The sequence below is a fragment of the Plectropomus leopardus genome, chromosome 2 (genome assembly GCF_026936395.1).
Source record: "Plectropomus leopardus strain MGB_pleo_1.0 chromosome 2, ASM2693639v1, whole genome shotgun sequence".
In the NCBI taxonomy this organism is placed as follows: Eukaryota; Metazoa; Chordata; class Actinopteri; order Perciformes; family Serranidae; genus Plectropomus; species Plectropomus leopardus.
Genome location: NC_142177.1, coordinates 40374639 through 40398753, shown reverse-complemented (window position 1 = coordinate 40398753; position 24115 = coordinate 40374639). Strand labels below are relative to the sequence as shown.

At 41.3% G+C, this 24115-nt stretch overlaps 1 protein-coding gene and 1 long non-coding RNA gene across 14 annotated transcripts in view; both read left to right on the top strand.

Moving 5' to 3' along the window:
• The window catches only part of LOC121948924 (dedicator of cytokinesis protein 3-like), a 240599-nt gene extending 216862 nt beyond the window's left edge, over positions 1-23737 (top strand). For 6 of the 12 annotated variants that reach the window (XM_088070831.1, XM_088070844.1, XM_088070839.1 and 3 more), the window contains 20 exons: positions 344-439; positions 1192-1252; positions 1816-1909; positions 2626-2774; positions 3834-3920; positions 4910-5014; positions 5210-5351; positions 5595-5761; positions 6724-6810; positions 6909-7088; positions 9857-9940; positions 10413-10529; positions 11401-11525; positions 12832-12976; positions 13627-13708; positions 13845-13963; positions 14256-14343; positions 15484-15603; positions 17180-17265; positions 18736-23737. In XM_088070831.1, the coding sequence (XP_087926957.1) occupies positions 344-439; positions 1192-1252; positions 1816-1909; positions 2626-2774; positions 3834-3920; positions 4910-5014; positions 5210-5351; positions 5595-5761; positions 6724-6810; positions 6909-7088; positions 9857-9940; positions 10413-10529; positions 11401-11525; positions 12832-12976; positions 13627-13708; positions 13845-13963; positions 14256-14343; positions 15484-15603; positions 17180-17265; positions 18736-19416 (2815 nt within the window). In that variant the 3' untranslated portion in view covers positions 19417-23737. The remainder of the gene's footprint in view (positions 1-343; positions 440-1191; positions 1253-1815; positions 1910-2625; positions 2775-3833; positions 3921-4909; positions 5015-5209; positions 5352-5594; positions 5762-6723; positions 6811-6908; positions 7089-9856; positions 9941-10412; positions 10530-11400; positions 11526-12831; positions 12977-13626; positions 13709-13844; positions 13964-14255; positions 14344-15483; positions 15604-17179; positions 17266-18735) is intronic. The other 6 variants (XM_088070845.1, XM_088070865.1, XM_088070834.1 and 3 more) reach the window with 4 other exon arrangements.
• LOC121960884 (uncharacterized) lies at positions 7674-9257 on the top strand. 2 transcript variants are annotated; one of them, XR_006107014.2, is made up of 3 exons: positions 7674-8068; positions 8630-8698; positions 8863-9257. It is a non-coding gene; the product is annotated as an uncharacterized LOC121960884 (long non-coding RNA). The 2 variants fall into 2 exon arrangements; XR_006107013.2 differs by having other exon boundaries at positions 7675-8068; positions 8860-9257.
• Positions 23738-24115: the final 378 nt, after the last annotated feature.

The window sequence follows — 24115 nt, the reverse complement described above, 5'->3', positions numbered from 1 at the left end:
AATCAACCCACCTGGAAGGTTTTTGTCTGAAGTATTGTAGTAATTCAATCACAGAGAAATATCTACAATATTCTTATACAAGGTATTGTTGAATGCACAATAGAGTTAACAAGATGTTTTTTATAATCCAGGGAAACTAAAGATTAATCTTTCCTTTTGTTTGAGCTGATTAACCCATTAACCCCAATTTAAACTGGCTCAGTGTACGTGGTGCAGGTTTCAGGATTATGGTGTTTTCTCAGACTTTAAACGATCATTTCAGTCGTAGTTTTAGACCAAATCTTTGGTTTCCAGTCTGTAAAAACACAACATCGTCTAATTTTTTTCTCTGTTTTTGTTGAAGTCTGTTGGAGAAGATCGAGCAGGAGACGTGGAGAGAGACGGGGATCTCCTTCGTTACCTCCGTCACACGACTGATGGAGCGACTGCTGGACTACAGGTAACACACACACACACACACACACACACACACACACACACACACACTCACACATGCAGTCATTGGTGTCATGGTGAAGGGGGGCCTGGAATGAAAAGTCTGGTTTTGTTTGCATTTTTTTCATTAATCTGTTTTGATTTTACTTACTAGTTACTGCCATAACTTAATGAAAATTAGCTGAAAAAAATTGGTTAAAATACCAAACTTTGTTTAAAAGCAGCAGTGGCAGATCTGTAAGGCTCCTCTCCCCCCTGAAAGGTGCAGGGGGGAGAGGAGGTGGTGGTCATTTATTCTGCTGGAGCACCAACATGTACGTGTACCAACATGTCTCTCTGCAAGAACAGAAAATCAGGTTTCCAAAAAAAAGAAAGTAAACTGACTTTGTAACAAAAAAAAAAAAAACTCCGAAAGGTGTGTATGCACAGGGACAGAGTTTGGTGCAACAAACTTTGAAATTTTTGTTGTTGTGGACAACAAAAAGATAAAACAGTTCTTTTGTCAACAATTACCAACTACAGCTCCCATGAGGCTTTGACATGGCGACTCGTGGGATTCGCTGTTGTTGATAAATATTATTACAATAGAGGCGCTAAACCTCCAGCACTGCATGAGACACCAGTTTGGTTTCAGCTATAGACAGAAGACTGCAGAAACATACTGCGATCCGTAGAACAGAGGCTCATTGTGAGAGGAGGACACAAGCGTTTTATTGTTAAGTTGTTTTTTATTAAATAGTTTGATGTTGTCCTCAGGGACTGCATGAAGGGAGATGAGACGGAGAACAAGAAGATTGGCTGCACTGTAAACCTCCTGGTGAGACTCATGTCACATTTATAACTTCATCACAAACCTCCTGATTTCCCAGTAGAATTTTAGTTTAGTTACACTTTACTTTTAAATCACTTAAAACCTGTTTTATAGACTAATTTTCATGTTATCTATTTTAGTTTGTCTTTTAATTTTATTCTTTTATTCTGTCTGGATTGTGGATTTTGTTTAATTGGTACATTGGTACTGGTATTTCTGTGTATGCTGCTTGTTTTGTAATTGTCTCGCTCTTGTTTAATTGTACTTTTAGTGTTGTCTGGTGTTACTTCAGCATTATTGTTTGGCTCTCACTGTTATGTTACAGCTGCGAGAATCTTGTCTTTCTCTGCTCTGCCTGTTTGTAAAAGCATTTCATAAACTCTTTTTAAAGTGCTATATAAATAAAGTCATTATTATTATTATTATTATTATTATCATTATTATTATTATTATTGAGAAACACTTTTTGTGTTTAGTGTGTACGTTTGTGCTGAAGATCTGAAGATTTAGAGGTCGATCTTTGATAGAGAAGTTTTATGAATGAACTTGTGTTTTTTGTATCTTGTCAGAATTTCTACAAGTCGGAGATCAACAAGGAGGAGATGTACATCCGCTACATCCACAAACTGTGTGACATGCATCTGCAGGCGGAGAACTACACCGGTACAACACACACACACACACACACACACACACACACACCGTTCGTAACACCCTGGCCAGACTGCATGTGTGATCGGCACACATGACAATTGTCAACAACACAATCCTGCAAATATTTCACAATAAAACGTGTGAACAAATGAAGGGATTCTGCTGACAGAAACGTCGTCAGAGAGCTTAAATTTAGAAACAGAAAAGTTGTAGATATTTTTGTTTCTTCATGTCTGTGACAGATGAAGACTTTGAAATTGTAGTAAAAGATGTTAATATAATTATCAAAAGAGTATCTATCTTACTGAAAACTGCATGAGCAGCGCTGTGCGCCTCAAGAAACTGTTGAATTTTTTTTTAATGTGAGGTGCGCAGTACTCAGCAAAAATCATGTCCAACATGTCAGTTTTAATGTTTTCATCCACCACAGATGTAAAAAAATATATATATGTGTTATTAACTCACAACTTCCTGCTTCTGTTTCAAAATAAACACATTTTGTTTTCTTTATAATCTATTTTTTCATTTCATGTTTGTAACTTGCTTCTATATTTTTATCCAATGTGTTTTTCTATTTAAATTTAAATTCCCTGTGTAAGTGTACTTGGCAATAAAACTGGATTCTGATTCTGATTAAAAGCTAGAAATTTAATGGCTTTCACAATCAAGTTCAAAATCAGCCGTACAGGATGTTTGAGTGCTGGGTGTCTCCGGCGTGTCCACAGAGGCGGCGTTCACTCTGCTGCTGTACTGGGAGCTGCTGCACTGGGACGAGCGGCCTCTCAAAGAGTTCCTGCATTATCCCGCTCAGACAGAGTGGCATCGCAAGGAGGGGCTCTGCCGCAAAGTTATTCACTACTTCAACAAGGGGAAGGTGAGGAGTCACACACACACACACACACACACACACACGCACACACACACACATTGTTATAACTGTATTTTGGGGGCTTTTATGGCCTTTATTTGATGGTGCAGCTTGAGATTACAGAAAAAAGGGATGACACAGAGTGAGGATGACACACAGTAAATGTTCGTCGGTCGGGCTCGAACCGTTGGTCACTTTAATGACGACACATCGCCTCTGAATTTTGGGCACGCACTCTACCAGCTGAGCTACTCAGCGCCCTGAATGCTCTTTATTTTTCGATCCACACTGATTTAATAATTCTGTATCGTACTATTGGTGTATTCTGCTAACTTGTAATGTCATTTATGTCTCACTGTGCAGAAATTTTGAGAAGTGCATGTAAAACAAATCTAGACTCTGTATATAAATAAGAAATAAATAAAAGAGCTCATAGGATAATGCATAAAGCTGGCTATTATGAATTCACAAATATTTTTTGTAAGATCCTACACTTCAATATTTGCAGACATTGCCCTTATAAAAATTTAAAATACTTTTCCGAGTTGTAAACAAAAGCCTTTCGGTCTATATTGAATTTTCTTTTTTTTAATTGAGAGAAGGAAATTTTAATTTGAGAACTGTGAAGTGAGAATGAATGTAAAATATAGATGTATTTCAGTTTTGGAAGTCATTTTATGGAATGGATTCTGTCGCTCTGCTGAGTTTTTAAAAGCTGTAAAATGTGAAAAGATTACAGATTATAGTGTAAAATAATTAAGGATTGATCATAATGTGAAATAACAAAGGATTACGCTTTAAAGTTGTTTTTTTTGTTTATTATTATTATTATTTTTATTAAGTCATCCATGTTGTTTCTCTGGTGTTATTCAGGGTAAAATTTAAGAAAAAAAGTGACAAATGAAATGTCTCTCATGATTATGACATAAAATATTCATATTCATATTATTCATGTTCATTACTTCAACGACATTTAGGGAAGGATTCTTGTTGAATAAGTCAACACTGCGAAGTTTTTGCTTCTTCCCACTACAGAGGTGTGTGTGTGTTTGTGTGTGTCCTCAGTGCTGGGAGTACGGGATCCCTCTGTGCCGGGAGCTGGCCTTCCAGTATGAGTCACTGTACGACTACCAGAGTCTCAGCTGGATTCGGGTGAGCTGCACGACACGAAACACACCGACACACTGTGAAATCGGTCACTCAGAAACCACAAACACATCAGTTCACCTGTGAGACGTCGTGTGTGTCGACTCTGTCAAACTCATTGATGAGGTTTCATACGTGATAACCTGCAGTTTATCACAACGTGCAATTGGTGTGAACATTTTTTTAACCGTTGAGTTTTGCGTCTTGTTTATACAGTTTATTTTGTTCTTTTGTTTATTTGTCTTGTACATGCCTTACTTTGATATCCCTTTGCTGCTTTAATAATGCAAATTTCCCTGTTGAAGGACGAAGGACAGATTATCTTATATTAATGTATCGCATGTCATCGTATCACTACACGTATCATTTCCATTTTCATTATCAGTATCGTATCGTATCGTATCGTATCGTATCGTATTGTATCCTATAAATTTCAGATCATGTACGAAACTTCGTCAAAGAGTGATGAGGAATGAAGATGGTTTTAGTCTTTATTTGTCCCTCAGTGGCATTGGTAGCAGAACGATAGTTCTGTATCGTACTGTTTGTGTATTATAACACAAGGTCGGTTACGTTTATTTTATGTTATGTTATGATTATCACATTTCAGCAACAAAGCAACTCAAAGTACTCGACTTAAAACATTAAAAGCATCGAGACAGTACAAAAGAAACACGTCATAAAAGAACATTTAAGTTCTTAGAGTTAAGTTCTTAAGTCTTAAACTTATTAAAATTATTTAAAAGATATAAAATACAAAAATAAAAGTTACAGCGTAATAAATGAATAAATATTTGATTTAATAAATTAAAACAACAAACAGCAAAGTCTTAAGCCTTGATTTAAAACAAGTAAAACACAAGTTTATGTTGTTGAAATTTTAATTAATAATTACTTCATCATTATCATCTCTGTGCGCGTGTGTTTGTGTGTGTGTGTGCATGTGTGTGTGTGTGTGTGTGTGTGTGCATGTGTGTGCGCGTGCGTGTGTGTAGAAAATGGAAGCAGCGTATTACGACAACATAATGGAGCAGCAGCGTTTGGAGCCGGAGTTCTTCAGGGTCGGATTCTACGGCAGGAAGTTCCCCTTCTTCCTCAGAGTGAGTTCAAACAGATTTGTTTTGCAGTTTTAGTTTCTTCTAAAAGCTCACAGTCAAAAATGTTTAATTTGCCATAAATAAATCAGAAAAAAGCATTAAACATGGATTACAAGCTAACTCGTTCCCAAAAACGAAAGAGCTAAATATTGCATTTTTGCTTTTAAACTTGAATTTCTTTTCCTCTGTTTTGACCAGAACAAAGAGTTCGTGTGCCGCGGTCATGACTATGAAAGGCTAGAGGCCTTCCAGCAAAGGATGCTGGGAGAATTCCCACAAGCCATTGCGATGCAGCACCCCAATCAGCCTGATGAGGCCATTCTGCAGTGTGACGCACAGTGTATCCTTCAGACAAGCAATAAGATGCTGCGTGTTTGTCTGCATCTCTGTAACTGAACGAATTATTGATTATCATGGAAATTCTTCTGTAATATTCACTAGAAATATTACAGCCAACATTTTTCACATTTCTTACAGCCATTCTGTTTTCATCACGTGTTAACACTACGTTTGTTTTTAGGGTCATAAAGGCAGCAAAGTCTGCAAACTCCATTGTATTTCTTTGACCTCCTCCTCGGCTCAGACCTGCAGATCTACGCTGTAACGCCGGTACCGGACAGCGTCAGCGTGCTCCAGATGGACAGAGTCCCCGACCGCATCAAGAGCTTCTACCGCGTCAACAACGTGCGGCGATTTCGATATGACCGCCCGTTCCACAAAGGACCGAAAGACAGAGATAATGAGTTCAAGGTGAGCGAGGAGGAAAAGTTTTCAGAATTTTGGCCTTTTAAATGTCGGAGTTTTGTCATGATGCCACTTTGTTTTTTAGAAGAAGAAACAAACAAACAAAGAAATGAAATATTTTCAATATACTACATGCAAAGTAGTTTTTTTACGATGACAGTCTGGGATATGTCAGTGTGTGAGTGTAGCTGCTGACAGTCTGGGATATGTCAGTGTGTGAGTGTAGCTGCTGACAGTCTGGGATATGTCAGTGTGTGAGTGTAGCTGCTGACAGTCTGGGATATGTCAGTGTGTGAGTGTAGCTGCTGACAGTCTGGGATATGTCAGTGTGTGAGTGTAGCTGCTGACAGTCTGGGATATGTCAGTGTGTGAGTGTAGCTGCTGACAGTCTGGGATATGTCAGTGTGTGAGTGTAGCTGCTGACAGTCTGGGATATGTCAGTGATCAGCAGCTACATTGACTGTGACAGGTCACCTAGTGGAAATAGCATGTATTTCCTCCATATGCCAAATATGGTCAAAATGACCTCATCAGGTGGAAAATAGTCAAAATGACAAATTCAGAGTCAAAAGCCCAGAATGACACCCAGAAATAATACAAGTCCTGTTTTTCTGCTCTGATGGCTGTGGGATCAAAAATGTCAGTTTGAATGGGTTTCAATGGAGCATTTTTGGACCTGAACAGTCTGAATGTAACTATTTAGTTTCCACAGTGTATTTTAGACTTATTGTAGGAGCTGAGCTGCAAATTCACTGATTACACTCAAATACACAATATGGCTGAAATGTATGCCATACGCATGAACACAGACAAAATTATCAAGACATGAAGAATGAAAAATGTGTAAAATGTGCCAAACAGACCCTAGGGCTAAATGATGTTAAAATGCGGATGATGTTGAGGACAAAGTGTCGCCTGGTGGATTCAGGACAGTTTGTCTCTCTGCGTGTTGTCTCGTGTGTTTTCAGAGTCTTTGGATCGAGAGGACGACCCTGATCCTCACTCACCCTCTGCCTGGGATCTCCCGCTGGTTCGAGGTGGAGAAAAGAGAGCTGGTGAGTGAATAAATTATCTTCACGTTCAAAGGTAGATAAACCAAATAATACACATGTATGATCACCGTTTCCTCTCTTTTTCTGCGCCCGCCACTCAGGTGGAGGTGAGTCCGTTGGAAAACGCCCTCTCTGTGGTGGAGAATAAGAACCAGGAGCTGCGGACGCTGATCAGCCAGTACCAACACAAGCAGCTGCACGGCAACATCAACCTGCTCAGCATGACGCTGAACGGAGTCATCGACGCCGCTGTTAACGGAGGCATCGCCCGATACCAAGAGGTCAGACAAAAACCATTACACCAACTGTTAAACATTTTGATGGGGGTCATTTGAACCTGTGTAAAACCTGTGATAGTAAATCCTTGAAACTTTAGATGGGTCTTTAAAGCAGGTCCTTTATTTTTGTCCAGTTTGCATAGATAATAAAACCTTTATCAGAAGTCTTTTCAAATGTTTACTTGGGTTATTTTTTGTGGTATGTAGCATGTTCCTATTATATGCCTTTACTGGTTGAGAGAATATCTGTTTTGTATAAGTTTTATTATTTTGTATTTATTTGTGATAATCGTAGTCTTAACCCTTTGAAACCTGGGCAAAATACGTCATTTCTGTCAAAATCATGGGAGGAAGGAAATGAGTAATTTAGGAAGAAATCACACTGAAATTAGCAAGAAATAGTGAAAAGTAGGGCTGGGTAAAAAATATAATTATATCGATTCACCCATGCATCGCAATATATATTTTTCCCAATTCAATATCGATTCATAAAATCCAGTCGTCGAGTATTTGCGTTGTAATGCCGCCCCGCTCCTGTGGGGGCGCTGTGAGTGTGGTGACGTTGTTCAGAGGCCCCGCTTGACCCCGAACAACGTCTGTTGTTTATTCATGAAAATGGCGCGAGATCGCAGCGTGTTAAAATTAGCGCTGACAGCAATCAAAGCCGGCGTTTGGATACCTGAAGTCGACAGTCGTCACGCCGCGTGTGAGCCTCGCGAGTCAGTGTTAAAACACCGCAACAACACGACGAACCTGCGCAACCGTTTGCGCCAAAACCACGCAGGTGTTCTGCAGCCCGTAACTGAAGCTAACGCTAACGCTAACGCTAAAGCTGTGGATCAAATGCAGGTAAACAAACGTGTGGTCTGCAAACTACAGTCAGGCTCCTTCAAGCAAGACTCCTGCAGGAGGTGCAGCCTGACTCCTGACTCCTGCAGGAGGTGCAACTTGCCCCCCTGCTGCGCGCGATAATCTCCAGTCAGGTAAGTACACTTACGGTTCTGCATCATTGTGTAAGGCTTGTTTTTGTTTTTTTTTACATGTTTTACTGTAAACTAAGTCTGCTGTATGTAGAAATAAATGTACAAACGTATGTAGTTTTATAAAAGAATTTAATGATCTGGAAAAACAGATTAGTAATGTAGTGTAAATTAATTAAGGTGCGCAGAATCAGTGACATCTTTTAAATCTTATTTATTTATTGTTTTATTTTATTTATACCATCTAGCCACGTTTAAATTTACCTGCTTGTTCATCTGTCTCTTATTTATCTGATTTTATCATTCTATCTTTATTTTATTCACTCTGATGTGATATCGTCTTGTTAGATTACCTCGTTTTTTATGTCTTTTATTGCATTTGTTTTTATATTTTCAAAAAATTTGCTTTATTCCTGTTGACGTTTGTATACGTATATTCTTCTGGCCTTTTTGCTTTCTCTGTTTGGCTGTGTTATTCCCGCCTTTACTTTGTCTGTCAAAGCACTTTGTAAAAAACTGTTTTTAAAGGTGCTATATACATAAAGTTATTTTTATTATTTCAAGAAATGTGGACCTGTGGAGACCTTTACTCGTCAAGTCACCGAGGAATCCAGATCAGAAATGATAAAAACTGTAAGTTTAAATGCAAAAATACTGAAAAAAATGAGTGTGCGCGCACACACAGACACACACACACATATATACAGTATATATATCGGTTGTGTTGGCTTAGTGAATATAACTTTTGTATTATAAAACTATGCTGTATTTATATGATACATTTACTTTTTTAGCAGAGTGGACCAGTAAATGCAGCGACCACGAGGCAGCCGAGGAGCTGGAGCCGCAGGAAGAACAAGAAGACAATAATGTTGTTTTAGTGTTTAAATAAACACCAAGACATGCTTCGTGTTTGTGATAATAAGTTAAAGGTCTCACTGGTCTTTATTATGTCCAGCATTCAGTATGAGTTATTGTGTTATCCAAAACAAAGCACGTTAAGCCTAATTATAGTTGCACTTAAAAAAAATAATAATAAGCACAGTGTGCCTTTGTTTACATTTCAACTCAAACTTAAGGACAAGACGTGCTTTTTACTTTTTTCCATTAAATTACTATTAAGTTGACGTTTGTGCACTTTTCTGTACTTTAAATGTTTAATTTGATTAATAAAGAATAATGTGATGTTAAATTAAGTTTTGGTGTCAGTTTGTTCTGAGTCAGTTCTGATAATGCACGCTTTATTGAACACATATCACAAGGTATTTGAATTAATTACTGGGTGTTTCTGACATCTACACACACTGAATCGATATCGAAGCAACTGGATTAATATCGAATTGAATCGTGACCCAAAGAATCGAATTTGCATTGTGAGGTTCTTCACAATACTCAGCCCTGGTGAAAAGTAAAAAAACACAACAGAAATCAATAAAAACCCACTTTCCCAAACAATAACGGAACAAACAGGAAAAGAAAAGAAAAGAGGGAAATGACCTGGAAAAAAACTTCATAAAAATTGTAATAATTCTGCAAAATAATTTTAGATGCATAATTTTTATGATTAAAATTATAGTTCTGGATGTTTTGTGCAATTTGTGGGACGTTTCTTGTCAAGTCGTCCGCTGCCTTTTTCCACATCTTTTTTGAAAGAATTCAAACGGGGAGCAGCACACAAAGAATGATGTCCGCCAAGGTTTCAAAGGGTTAAACACCAGATACACTTTACTTTGTTATTTTGGTTTACACAGTAGTTTGTTTTGTTCGTGTCTCTTTCGTTTTTGTCACCAGGCTTTCTTTGATAAGGAGTACATCACCAGCCACCCTGAGGACACGGAGAAGATCACGCAGCTCAAAGACCTGATGCAGGAGCAGGTGAGACTTAAACTGCCAAACATGATCAATTACAAGACGGATTTTGGCGCCAAAATATTGATCTGATCTGAACACACGACATCTGTCCGTCCTCGAAGACGAATCCCTCCTCAGTTGATCATCCTGAGTTTTCGACCATTTTTCTCCCGGTTAAAGGGATTTTTGGGAGTTTTCTCTAATCTGCTGTGAGGGTCTAAAGATAGACGGATGCTCTGTGATGCTCAAAGCAGAGGAGAAAACTTTAATGTTTTTATTAAAAAACACGTTTACACTTTCTGAGGAAACGAAGCAAAAATGTGCACGTGTACAAACTTGTGGCCTGATGGTGGCATTTTTGGAAAAGTCACCAAAACAACAAATATGAGTTCAGGAGATTCTTCAGAGGCTCAGGAGTGTGAAAAGATTAACATCCAGACATCTCAGTCTGCACAATAGAAAGTCTGTCCAATCATGTTTTGTGATTTTGCCTCAGGTTCACATCCTGGGAGTCGGTCTGGCCGTGCACGAGAAGCTGGTGCACCCAGAAATGCGTCCCCTGCACAAGAAGCTGATAGATCAGTTCCAGATGATGAGGAGCAGCCTCTGCCACGTGAGTGCAGCAAAACGTTAAACAGCATTTTTTCACTTTATAAAACTCATGTTTCTTTTTAAAAACTTTGATCCTGTTCTACCACGTTTTTGCGTCTACCTGACTCATTGGAACAACTATTCTGGAAATGATTTCAGTGTGAAGTTGGAGCGCTGCAGCTGGAAACTACGAAACAGGCTGTGATGAAACCACACTTTTATTATTCACCATCAGTTTGAATCTACAAAAATAGCTTGTTTTTGTCACTGACAGGCTCAGACTGACACCATTATTGGAAATGATCCCATCAAAGATAGACTTTTGTTAAAGAGTAAGATCCTTCATGTTCAAGCAGAAACAGCCCAAAAATCCCCATCGCCGAACTTATGATTTCCCCAAATGGTTACATTGCATCCTGCTTTATTCTCTCTCGCAATACTGGAGCGATTTTTCATTTTTTGTTTTGACACAAAAACAAAAGAAAACAGGGTCCCGGCTGAAAAAGTTAGCCTTTAAGCTTGGGGGAGGGGAATAAAGAGACGCACAAATGTTGTTGAGAAATGATTTTTGTGAGCTCCTCATGAGCCAAAATATGATTAAAAAAACTTAAACAATGTGGAGTCTAAAGGAGGATTTTTCTTTTGTAAACATGCTGGAAGGGAGGACGATCACAGTGACGGAAGCTAATTAGTAGCTTCTTCAAAGAGGGTTTTATTTTGCTTCCAGCTCAGAGAAACGTGTCTCCGCTCAGAATCTGAACTTTCTCAACTTTGAACATTTCACCCTTTTAGGTCCTAATTAATCCGACAGTGTGAGTGTGTCTGCACAGCGCTTTGTGTTGAATTTTGCCACTGACGCGCGCAGAAACGTGCAGTGTGAATATTCAGAGCAGTGTTTCTACGTGGCGTTGCAGGGCCTGCCGGGTTTAGACAAAGCCGGATCAGGAGCGAGCAGAGGGATCCTGGCCTCGCACGGCCCCATGAGCCCCGAGAGCTTCAAACTCATGCACAGACACAGGTCAGCAACACACACGTTTCCCTCATCCTCTTCACCCCGACTCTGACATCACATCCTCATTACTCTCAGGGTTCCCACGGTCATGGAACACCTGGAAAAGTCAGGGAATTTCAAGGAGAAGTAGATGAAATGTGTAGTTTTGGTTGTTTTTGTTTTTTGTTCATTAGGAAAGTTTCTTTATTTTCTCCCCATGTTCTGTCTCTCTTTTTGTTTATTCCCATCAGGTATGTCAAATCATTTTAAGCACTGTTGGTTTCAGGGGAGGAGTATACAACCTTATATGGCTGTCTTCCTTCATTTTAAGCATTTTTCTTTCTTTAAAACTTTAAAGCATTTTTTTCTCATTAACTCTTTAATTTGTTTTGAGAATTCTATTTAAAAAATGTAAAAAAAAAAAAAAATTAAAAAAATTTGGTTAAAAAACAATTTTTTTTCTTTTCTGTGATTTTTCTCCTTTGATTTTTTTCTACAATTCTTCAATCCTTTAAATTGTTTTAGAAATGAGAAAAAAATATTAAAAAAAAAAAGATTTTTTTTTCTTTAAAATTTGTTCTAAAAATGGAAAATGGAAAGCATGTTAACTTTCCAAAAAAAATTTTTTTTAATATCAAATACAGTTTTTAAAAAAACTGGTTTGAAATGCATGTTTTCTTTTAAAGTTGCCAAAATAACACTGTTTATCACAGCCAGAAACTGTAAAAATAGAAGTAACTTGCATTTTGAAATATCCAGCAGTCCTTGAACACATCTCTGGGGATGCTGAAATTATGTTTAAACAGAGTTTGAATCTTATATGTTTGGAAAAAAATGCTTCGCAACTGGGGCAGGGAAAGAAATGTTCCGGGTCCGGGACACATCTTCCTCTCACCGTGCTCTTCATCACGACGCTGCTCACTGAGTCTCATTAATAATCTGCCACTTTTCTGGCTGCATCCGTGTTTCAGCTGCACTCATCTCACTGTCTGAACTTCTACCATTTCTCTTCTCTCTCTCTGTCTTCCTCCGTCTCTTCTTCTTCTGTTTCTTTTGCTTCCTTCGTGGTCACAACACAAACTCCCGCATCGCTCTCGTCCCCGCTGAACCTCCTCATGCATGTTTTGGTTGTTTCTTGCTTTCGGTTGCACTCTGCATGGCTCCTCGCGCCGCCCTTTTCTCCCCTCCTCCTCCCCTCCCTTTGCCTCTGCCCCTCTCTTTCCTCCTTCTCTCCCTCTACTTCTCCCTCTCTCCTCCTCTCCCTCCTCCCCTCTCTCTCTCCTCCCTCCCCTCCCTCTCTCCTCTTTCTCCCTCCTCCTCTCCCTCCTCTCAGCTCCATAGCCGTTTTGACTCCAGTGCGAAACTCCTCCTCCTCTCTCTCCTCTCACACCTCCAGTGAGGCAGGAAACGTGGGCAGCCTGCTGATCCTCACTGATGGGATGGTGGTGGAGCACGCCGAGGACTTCTACCGCATGCAGGTCAGTGAAAAACGCACAATAAAACTTTATTAACTTATTTGCAATGACGTTTGCAGGACCGAGATGGAGCGCAGGAAGTGATGAATCCATGAACTGTGTGAATCGAGCCTCCAGAACAGCGTCACGCTTTGAAACCATTTTTACATAGACGCCAAAATCTGAATTCAGCGCTTTTTTTTACACAGCTGCACTGGATCTCATTAGATTTAATGTATTTATTATTATTTAATTATTATTTATTATTACTTGCTTAACTATCAAGATTTGGTCCATTAATGTGATAACACTCAGGAAGTTTAGAGGAGCTGCAACACTAAATAATTTTATCCCCATAAAAATGAGCAGAGATGTAAAACAGAAGTCAGCCGTCTGTTTGAGGTTAGCTGCTCGGCCGCCATCAGAGTGCACGTGCCCAGTGGGCCCCGTACCGCGGAAATAGACAACCTGGTTTCATGCGAGGAGCTTTTTTATTTTGGTGAAACACCTCTTTACGTGTAACATTCATGAAAACATCTGTTTTTATCACAGCTGTTGGAAAGATTCTCATTTTTCTTTTATAAATATCCTCTCTGCTCTCCTGCTGCTGCAGTATTGTGTGACGTAAATATTGTAGTTTGTTTTTATTAACCATTTCAACTTTCTGACCACAGGCAAGCCCCTCCTCCTCTAGTCTTAGCTCCACCCACTCAGCGCCCTCGCAGATGATAAACTCCGCCCCCTCCACCATCAGAGGTAAGCGGCTCAGATGATTGGCTGTCAGTAGAGTCACAGGTCACACAGAGTTTCTCTTTTATCAGTATTTTAGTGTTTGTATCTCCTGTATTTCCTTGTTATCATTATATTATTTTTTCCTGTTGTCCGCGTGCAGTCGGCTCTCCTTCTCTGCCGGACAAATACAGACACAACAGAGAGATGCTGATGCTGCTGCCGCCGCACAGAGAGAGGCCGAGCAGCGCCATGTACACCAACATCACCGAGAACGGGCAGGTACGGAGGGCAGGAGGTGACTGAATGAAGAAGCTCTCAGGTTTTGAAATGTGTTCGTATGAATTGTGATGTCCGCCGTCGATGGTGATAAACGATGATTTGACCGTTCGAACAGGAGCTGTATGTAGGTCACATGACCCGGTTCTGCACTGACGTGTTTGTCATTCAAGTCTAAACCATAAACCATCAGTTCTGACCGGTCACAAAAACGGCAGCACTGAGGCTCTGTGACGTCACGACGACCACGTGAACACGGAGAAACATAACCGCTGATGTTTGTCTTTCTCCTCAGCCAACGAACCTCCAGCGAGCGTTGTTCCATCAGGTGATTGGTCCGTGTAAACCCTGCAGCGACCCCAACCTCTCTGTGGCCGAGAAAGGTGAGCTCGCACACGCGTTATCTCGCGTAATATCACAGTGAGCGATGTCGTTCTGTATCTCATCTCGGCTGCGATTCGGTCGCAGGCACGAAGCCGTGACGATATACAGTCCAACAGCACGACCTCGAGTGTGATATTGCTTTTATACAACGGTTCAACTGGCGTCTTTTATTAGTGAGCAGTTATGAGCGGATTATGATTTGTTTATTTGTGTCATGATTTTTTTGACTCCGCCCACACAAACAGTTGGAAGTGACAGTTGTTGCCTAGCAACACATAAACATTTTCCTGCACGCTGCTCGCTAATCTGTGTTAGCTCGGTCTTCGTGTTCTTCGAGCAGCTGCTTCGTACCACGATTATTTATCTCCGTGTTTTCAGTGGAGTCAGAGTCTGTTAACACTTCGTTACACTTTGTGTGATTCAGATGAGTTAGTTTGATCAGACAGGAAGTCGCTCCAACGTGTGTGTGTGTGTGTGTGTGTGTGTGTGTGTGTGTGTGTGTGTGTGTGTGTGTGTGTGTGTCTCAGGCTACAGTTAGTGTGTCACTGCACATCCTTGGACGTCTGTGTCTAATTACGTGCAGAGTTTAAAGTCCCGGTGACGTTGTACTTCATATCAGCACTCATAAACCGATCGATCAGATTGATTTGTCAGAACTAACTTTTGTATAATCAGAGTCAGACAACAGAGGGAGCAAGATCATGTGTTTATGTCTCTCCTCTCTCCTCCCCTCCTCTCCCCTCCTCTCTCCTCTCCTCTCCCCTCCTCTCCCCTCCTCTCTCCTCTCCTCTCCCCTCCTCTCTCCTCTCTTCCTCTCTCCTCTCCTCCTCTCTCCTCCCCTCTCCACTCCTCTCCTCTCCTCTCCTCTCCTCTCTCTCCTCTCTCCTCTCCTCCTCTCTCCCCTCCTCTCCTCTCCTCTCCTCCTCTCTCCTCTCCTCCTCTCTCCTCTCTTCCTCTCTCCTCTCCTCCTCTCTCCTCCCCTCTCCACTCCTCTCCGCTCCTCTCCTCCTCTCTCCCCTCCTCTCCCCTCCTCTCCCCTCCTCTCCCCTCCTCTCCTCTCCTCTCCTCCTCTCTCCTCTCCTCCTCTCTCTCCTCTCCTCCTCTCCTCTCCTCCTCTCTCCTCTCCTCCTCTCCTCCAGTCCTCACCACTCCCAGTAGTTGGAGTTTGGACAGCGGGACGAGAGAAGCCCTCCCCTTCCTCTCTGCTCATGTCGGCAGCGTCATGGCGCCTCCTGTTCCTCCACGTAACCTCCCTCATGGTACGTATGCTGCTGTTCTCCTCCTTTTGTCTGATTATGTTTCATATCTCTGTTATTTGTTTGCTTGTTGATTCTTTATGTCTTAATTGTGCTCGACCTCAGTGTGTGTGTGTGTGTGTGTGTGTGTGTGTCTGTGTCTGTGTGTATGTGTGTCTGTGTGTGTGTGTGTGTGTGTGTGTGTGTGTGTGTGTGTGTGTGTGTGTGTCTGTGTGTGTGTCTGTGTCTGTGTGTGTGTTTGTGTATGTGTGTCTGTGTTTGTCTGTGTCTGTATGTGTGTGTCTGTGTGTGTGTTTGTGTGTCTGTGTCTGTGTGTGTCTGTGTGTGTGTGTGTGTCTGTGTGTGTGTGTGTGTGTAATAAGTGTTTTTAGGATTTGTGTGTATCAGACGGCGTGTGTGCGTGTGTGTATTTGGTTTTGTGTATTGTGTTATTGTGTTTGTGCTCCAGCTGGGTCTGTCTGTTGTGTTTTTGTTAGTTTATTATTTAATTATGTGTTTTTGCTGTAGAAGAAAACGTGAACGTCTCCTCAGCTTGTTTTCACCGCAGACGTTATTTCAGGCTTTAGGACGAGAGAATCGGGAGTTCTTCGGTTTAAACTTTTTTTCGGGTTTGAGGACTCGTTCCTGCTGCACAGATCAGTGAAAACTTTGTGATCACAAAAACAAAATCTCTGAATAAACGAGGAACCGTTTCTAATGACAGCTGATTTGTGAGGAGGCAGCAGAATGAGACATTTAAATCCACACAGGGAGCAGGTCCTCGTCCTCGTCCTCGTCCTCGTCCTCGTCCTCGTCCTCGTCCTCGTCCTCGTCCTCAAAGATCACCATGTTGCACAGCCGTGTTTCTACAGTAGCCCAGAGAGGACAAACTAAACACTGATTCTTTAAAAGAGTTTTAACAGGCTGTTTGAAAGACCTCCACCTCCTCCTCACACTCCTCCACCTCCTCCACCTCCTCCTCACACTCCTCCTCACACTCCTCCACCTCCTCCTCACACTCCTCCACCTCCTCCTCACACTCCTCCACCTCCTCCACCTCCTCCTCACACTCCTCCACCTCCTCCTCACCCCCCTCCTCCCACTCCTCCTCACACTCCTCCACCTCCTCCTCACACTCCTCCACCTCCTCCTCACACTCCTCCTCACACTCCTCCACCTCCTCCTCACACTCCTCCACCTCCTCCTCACACTCCTTCACCTCCTTCTTCTTCTCCCACCTTCCACTCCTCTCCTCCTCTCTTTCTCCTCCTCCTCTTCCACCTCCTCTCTGCACCTGCCCCACTTCTACCTCCCTCTTTCCCCTTTCTCCTCCCTTCTTTCTGTCCTCTTCCTTCTCACCATTCTTCTCCCACCTCTCACTCCTCACCTCCTCCTCTCCTCCTCCTTTAACTCCTCCTCCTCCTCCTCCTCTCCTCCTCCTTTAACTCCTCCTCCTCCTCCTCCTCCTCCTCCTCATCATCTCCTCCTCCTCCTCCTTTAACTCCTCCTCCTCCTCCTCCTCTCCTCCTCCTGCTCCTCTTCAGTCTGAGTTGTGTGTGTGCATCTCTCTCAGTCAGTCCTGCTGTGTCTCTCCCTGTAGGACAACACCTGTCGATGCACTTTGATGCTTTCCACCACCAGGTCAGCGACCTCCCTCCAGCTCTCCCTGCGCGCTCCTTAAGAAAGGTACCCTTCTCCTCCTCCTCCTCCTCCTCTTCCTCCGCCTGCTCCTCTGTCCTGCTGTTGGTCTGGATGATTGTCTGTCCGTCTGTCAGTCTGCACTCCCTGAGAAATGCACCTTACTGTCAGAGTGCATTTCTTTGTGTGTCTGTCTTCACACGGTTTCACCTCGTCTCTGCAACACGTGCTGAATTTACTGAAAGTTATTTTTTTGTGTTTTGAAGGGGATTTTTTTATTTTGAAATAAATCACAAAAAACTTTCAGGACAAAAATAACTGTGTGAGTCTGCAGTGCATTTACAGCTGGACGACTTTGATTAAGAGAGAAAGTCATTGAAATCGGTTTGTCCCTGTGAGCTTTTCATAAAACGTTCTCTCGTTATTTTTTATGCTCTGATACAAAACACAGCTGAGTTTCCAAACGTCATCTCTGAGTTGAACATAATCTGTCACATTTGAGGGTGTTTCTCAAACACATCAACAGGAAATCAGCAAAGAAATTCTCCCTCTTGTCTGTAATGTCTGATTTTCACAGCAGCAGGGTGTCTGCAGGCCCCCGAAGTCTTAGATTGTCTTCAGGTTAATTTTATAAATAGCAGGACTTAAAAGCCATTAAAAACATCTTAAAATTAAAGTCTTGGCCCCAAAACATTTCTGTCTTTGTCAGGTAGAGTCAAGCTCTTCTGTATGAAAGTCCACATTATCTCTATTTCAGATCTTGAAACATACAGTTAATCTAATAATTCACTTTACCTGTTAAACTGGTAAATTCTGATTTATCTAACTGATTCCTGGAACCACATTCCTACAGAAAACCTGCTTCTGCTCTACATATGCTACTTATCTTTATGCAATCATTAAAAAGTCTTAAATTTGGTTAAAATTATCTTGAAAAGTTCCTAAATAAATATTAATATTAAGTGTCTGATCCCTGCAGACACCCTGCGTCAGATCCCCTCCTCTCCTTTTCTCATTTTTGTCCCGTTTTCTGTCCTTTTTTTCAGGATTATTTAGTTTTTACTCCTCATGTATTTCTCTAACATCCAGTTGTCATTTTGATTCCTAAACACCACGAAAAACGCATTCAGTTCATCCTGTTGCCTTTATTCATTCAGTGATTCCTCACAGGAGCTCTGTGATCTGCGTTTGATCCGCGAGCTGTCAAAGTTTAGATAGAAACCTGAACGTCTGATGGAGCGAGCTTTCCACCATCAGCTTGGTTCGAGCAGCTAAACTGCTCATCAGAAATAGGAAAGGTGTTATTAAAGGTGCAGGAACTGTCAATCAAAGTCCCAGCAGGCTCCGCCCACATTCAGCATCACTCACCTGCATTCAGTCACCTGAGACGCTGACCGAACTCTGCCTGTCCCTTTAACGCTGTCCCTCCCTCTGTTTCCTCCTCTGTCCTTCACTCTTTTCTCTGTCTCTCTCTGTCTCTGTCTCTTTGTCTCTCTCTCTCTCTGTCTCCGTCTCCAGTCTCCTCTGCACCCTATACCTGCCTCGCCCACCAGTCCTCAGTCCATCCTGGATGGCAGTAACTCCACCTTGTCGGGCAGCGCCAGCTCCGGAGTCTCCTCCCTCAGTGAGAGTAACTTCGGCGGCCCCGCCTCCTCCTCCGACCCCCCCGCCAGCCGCACCGATACCCTGGAGTCCGTCCCCAGCAGCCAGGCCTGGACCACCGACCAGGAAGACCTGGACTCGCCTTACCAGCCCGTCAGGTACAGCGTCTCCGAGCCTGAAGTCCTGGATGGAGGCAAAGCCCCGCCCTGCCGCAGCCACTCCGCCCCGGGAGGCGTCGCCCCGGCGGGGGGCCAAACCCAACCCCAGGCTCCGGGTTCGGCCCCTGCTGGAGCCCCGCAGCAGCAGGACGGGCTGCCGCACCCCCAGCACCAGTACTACCACCACCACCACTTCCACCCGCACTACATCCCCCACCACCCGCCTCTGTACCACCTCCACGAGCCGCCCCCAGCCCTGCCCCCCAAACCCTACCTCAGAGAGGGCTGCATCCCCGAGGAAGACCTCCTGAACACCCAGTCCGCCCCCCCTCCGCCCGCGCCCCGGCCCATGCCGCGCAAGATCTCCCAGCCCATAATCGCAGCGACCAAGGATGAGCAGGCGAAAGTGGCGTGGGAGCACGGCATCAGCGAGGAGTGAGACGGCGGCGAGGATTTACAGAAACTCGAAACAGAAACTCTTTTCAGGAGAGAAAGAAGTGAGAGGAAGTGATGTCGCCCGCTCCAATAACCAATCAAAGGTGATGATCGACTCTCACACTCGTCCTCAGCAGCTCCGCGTTCGACGCGTTTTCCGTTAGCCAAACGTCTCTGCACGAGCTCATCCCGCCTGATCTGTTTCTTTCAATACCGAAATTTTATTTCATCACGAAATCAATCATAATAATCTACATTAGTGATTTTATTTTCTATCAATAACACGAAACAAATACCTTTAAAAGGTTAACCCTTTGAAACCTGGATCGACATCCGTTTTCTTGTACACATTCAGGCGCCTTTCATGAGAAAAGTGAGAAAACTGGTTTGATTTCTTTGAAAAACATGAAAAAATGCAGCGTTCAACTTTGTATGAAACGTCCTGCAAACTGAAAAAAATGATTAAAAGATGACAAGAAATTCACCCGAAAATTAGTGTTAAAAAATGAGTGAGAGAATTAACTGGAAAATAAAACTTCAAGAAAACTATATTTATATTTATTATAATCATTTATTTAAAACTAAGTTATAGAGAAACATATATATTTGTTTTTATTATTTATGTTTATTTTATTTATTTTATTTTAGCACTTTTCAGGTCATTTCCTGTTTTTTTCTTTTACTTCTTCATTTTTTGCTAAATTTAGGTAATTTAACCTTTCACTAATTTTTTCGTTAATTTTTGAGTCACTAATTGTTAAGTCCGTCATTGTCTTCTCTCTATGTTTTTCAAAGAAATTCAGCCAATTTTCTCAGGTTTTGAAGGGTTAAAGATTTTAGATAAAATGTAAGAATTATACCGCTGCACTTTAACGAACAACAGAGCACCAAAACAACAACAACAACAGCAAAACGTCTAATTTTATGTCATTCATCAGATAAACAGCTGGAACAAGAGCAAACAAACAACGGGCAAAACGTGTTTATATTTCCCCAAAACACCAGAGTGTGTAGATAAATGTTACACAATATATAAAATAAAATATTGAAATATAATTTATATTTAATCATTTCGATTAACGGTGAAACTTTTGTAGAAATATGCAACATAAATGGCTTCCTGAGCCGTCGGTAGCTGCTCGATGATACGTGACGTGCACGCATTTTAACGGACCGGACGCCTCATACACACACACACACACACACACACACACACACACACACGCACGCTCGCAGGTTCTGATGTCGAAACTCCTGAAAATGTTGCATCCCCCCAAATTCATAAAAGACTGTTGGATTTTCGTTAAAGCGAGGAAGTGTTCAAGGGAAGAGGCGGCACATTTGTAGAATATTAACGATAGTAAAAACACACTTTTTGTCTTTTTTTATTGAAACGTAACGACTGATGTACGTTTTTTGATCAGGAAACTGTTTTGTAAGCATGATCATTCAAACGGACGGAGAGCTACAGGACGCACTGGAGAACACGCGTGTGCACTGATGACTGAACTGTGAAGGAGAAAACTTTTTTTTAAAAATTTTGTTTGTTTTTGTTTTAAAAATGTGAAACTTTTTACTTTTAGCCACCAGCTCAGATCACGCAGAAGCTGTCTGTGTTTGAAATGAATCAGCTCGGCTGGTTTCGCTTTCTGAAGCACGTCACAAACGGTGAACATGCTCAGTGTGTTTCCTGATTCCTGATGCTGCTTCAGACTCGACCGGAGAAGCACGAGTGAATTAAACCCAAACTCTGGTGATTATCTGTTTTTATTGACACCCTCAGAGCAGCCCCGTCTCCCAAAAATTACGTTTATAATCAGCTCATTTGAAACAGATAATGCGTTTTAAGGGACATGTAATACCGAATAGGAAATGTTGCGTAACCTTTGTGTAAAATCACAAACGTCAATGTTAAACATGTAAAAAAAAGGCAGTCTTGCAGCATCGAGTCTTAGTGACCACAGAATTGTATTTTCGATGATCTTTTTTTCTTAAAATTTTCCTAAAATCATCTTTGCCCAACGTTAAGAAAAGTGCATTTGTTGTCTAATCAACTCAAATGAAAATCTGTTTCACAAACCTGTAAAATAACACACGATGTGTTCAAGGACCGTCAGAAATTAGAAATGCCAACAATAATTTGGGTTTTTGCAGATTTCCGTTTTCTTGAAGAATATTGCCACAAAAAATGTAAAAAAAAAAAAGCCCCAAATTTTTTAATACAACTTGCCTCCGTGTTTTCTTTAAGAGTTGTCAGAGAAATAAATAAAATAAATAAAGCCATGTGAAGTTTAAAGCCCCTCCCTAACCAAAAAAACACAAGTTCCTCCCCAGTTCTTCTAAAAATTTCACACGCCTCTCTCTTTTTGCATCCCCCCCCATAAATAACAAACAGTCCCTAACTTATATTTCAACAGTCATTTCTAATAATTAGCTGAATTCTTCTTTTTTAAATATAAATATATTTAAAAAGCTAACGCATAGTGATGAAAAAGAACCGATAAGGAGTATTAAAGGTCGTTTCAGAGAATGTAATGTAGTCGTGGAAATTCAGTTAAAAATGTGTATGAACCTTCATTAATCTGAAAATAATCCCCCCCAAAAGGGCACTTTTTGTCTTGTTTGAGCAACATTTGATAAAAATTAGTGACCAGCTGTTTCTAGGAAATTACTGCTCCTTTTTTTTTGATTAAAGTAATTATTTGTGAGCTGTTTCTCGGGATTTAGGCGTCAGTAGGCGTCAGTGGGCGTGAAGTCACCGACAGAGTCAGAGGGTCAAAAAATATTCCGAAATAATAATCCCGAAAAATGTCAGCCGCATGTGACCGACAGCTGAGCGGCACAATGTGGTTAATGATGGCTGCATTCCATTCGGTTTGTTGCTCCTGTTGATGTGCATCCGCGCTCACTGATCAGACACTAAATGGTACGCAGCCATCGTCACCGCCATAAACATGCGAATTTGATTCTGAAACAAAATAAACTTTTGTTTTTTCGTTTAAGCGTTGAAGCTTCACTTCAGGACGTTGTGTAGCTGCAGCAGGTGAGTGTTTCCACGTTGATCTGACGGTTCAGACGCGTCGATGCTCAGCGTCGCGCCGATGAGCTCACCTCGGGGGTGTGGTGGTGGTGAACATGTTTAAGACGTGATCGTGGCGTGTTAAAGTTGGCGCGTGGTTTTGTCGCTGTGAGGGTTCGAGCTCGTTGCGGCCGTCTTGATTAGAGCTGCAGCCGAAGACGATATTCTTATTTTTTCACAGTGTAGTTTTGATATTTTATCGGAGCAGAAGGAGGATTGAATTCAGGGTTAGAGACGAGAATATGAGTCGTGTTTGTGACAGAAGAAACTGTGATAAATGATTTCACTTTGCCTTTAACCCTTTAAAACCTGCATGGATATCACTTTTCTTGTGCTGCGTTCACAGGCGTTTCAGACCTTTGAAACATGAGCAAATTTTTTATTTCTTTTAAAAAGGTTTTAAGTAATCTGGCAAGAAATGATGTGCAAATCACAATAAATAAAAAAAAAAATAATTATAATGAAACGTGACAAGAAAAATAACCTTAACAAGACGAGAAAGTAATTTACTAGAAAATTAATAAAAAAATAGGAAAAAAGTGTTGAGAAAACAAACTAATCTTTTTTATTTTCTTTCTTAAAGCACTTAAGTTTTTTGTTTCGGCAGCTTTGCTGCAGTTTGGCTCCACGGCTCGTGAAGTCGTGAGGATGTGATTCTCACTGAGCATGTTTGTGACACTAAAACACTGAAACACTCGTTTGTCTTTGTTTCCTGTGAACGCTGTAATGGGTAAAAAGAGGAGGAATGTTTTGGGAAACTCCGCAGAAATTCGGTGCACGGTGGTGACGGATTGATTTCTGTGTATATAAAGAAGGACAGAGTGTATTTATACCGATCATAAAGGGCAAACCTTGTATACATGTAGATTGTGATTGTCTCGCATTGTACTTTCTGATGTAAAACTGTTTTTAAACCTAAACAACAGAAAACAACACGAGTTCCTTTTGTCGAATAATTCAGATGATTTCAGGGCAGCTGAGGGGAGGTTTATTATTATGTTTTGTGTATTTTGCATCAATGACAAATCCAGACAGTGAGTTACTATGATGGACTTCCTTTGTACAATGATGCTAATGAGTATTTCTTGTATATAAAAGTCTTTATTGTGTTAGCATGGGTATAAACTGTGACGTGTATGACAGTAGATGTAAATACTCACGTTTTTTTCCTACTCACTAAACAAACTGCTGTGTTGTGGATTCATGATTAATGACAAACATTAAAGAATAATGTTTTATTGACTCAGCTCGGATTCGGCCTCCATTCATCTCTAATCTTCCTTGATCAAGTTCAGCTGTAAACACGGTGGAATAAGCATTCAAATAGTTAACGCACGTAAAAATAGCAATAACAGAGTGGAAAAACTCTTCATTACATCGAAGAGTCACAGTATAATTTGCTTTGAAAACGGCATAAAAAACATAGTACAGCTTATCAGAAAAAATGTCGGAGGATAGTGTGTTATTAAAATGTCATTTAAAGAAGAGTCATCATCTGATATGTCATAAAACACCATTAAAGAAATGTCATAGTTAGACAGAGAAGAAAGTCGGAGTAAAGAAAACTACACCATAAAAAATGTCATTGTAGGGCTTCGTCCAAAATAGCATCAAAAAGTCATAC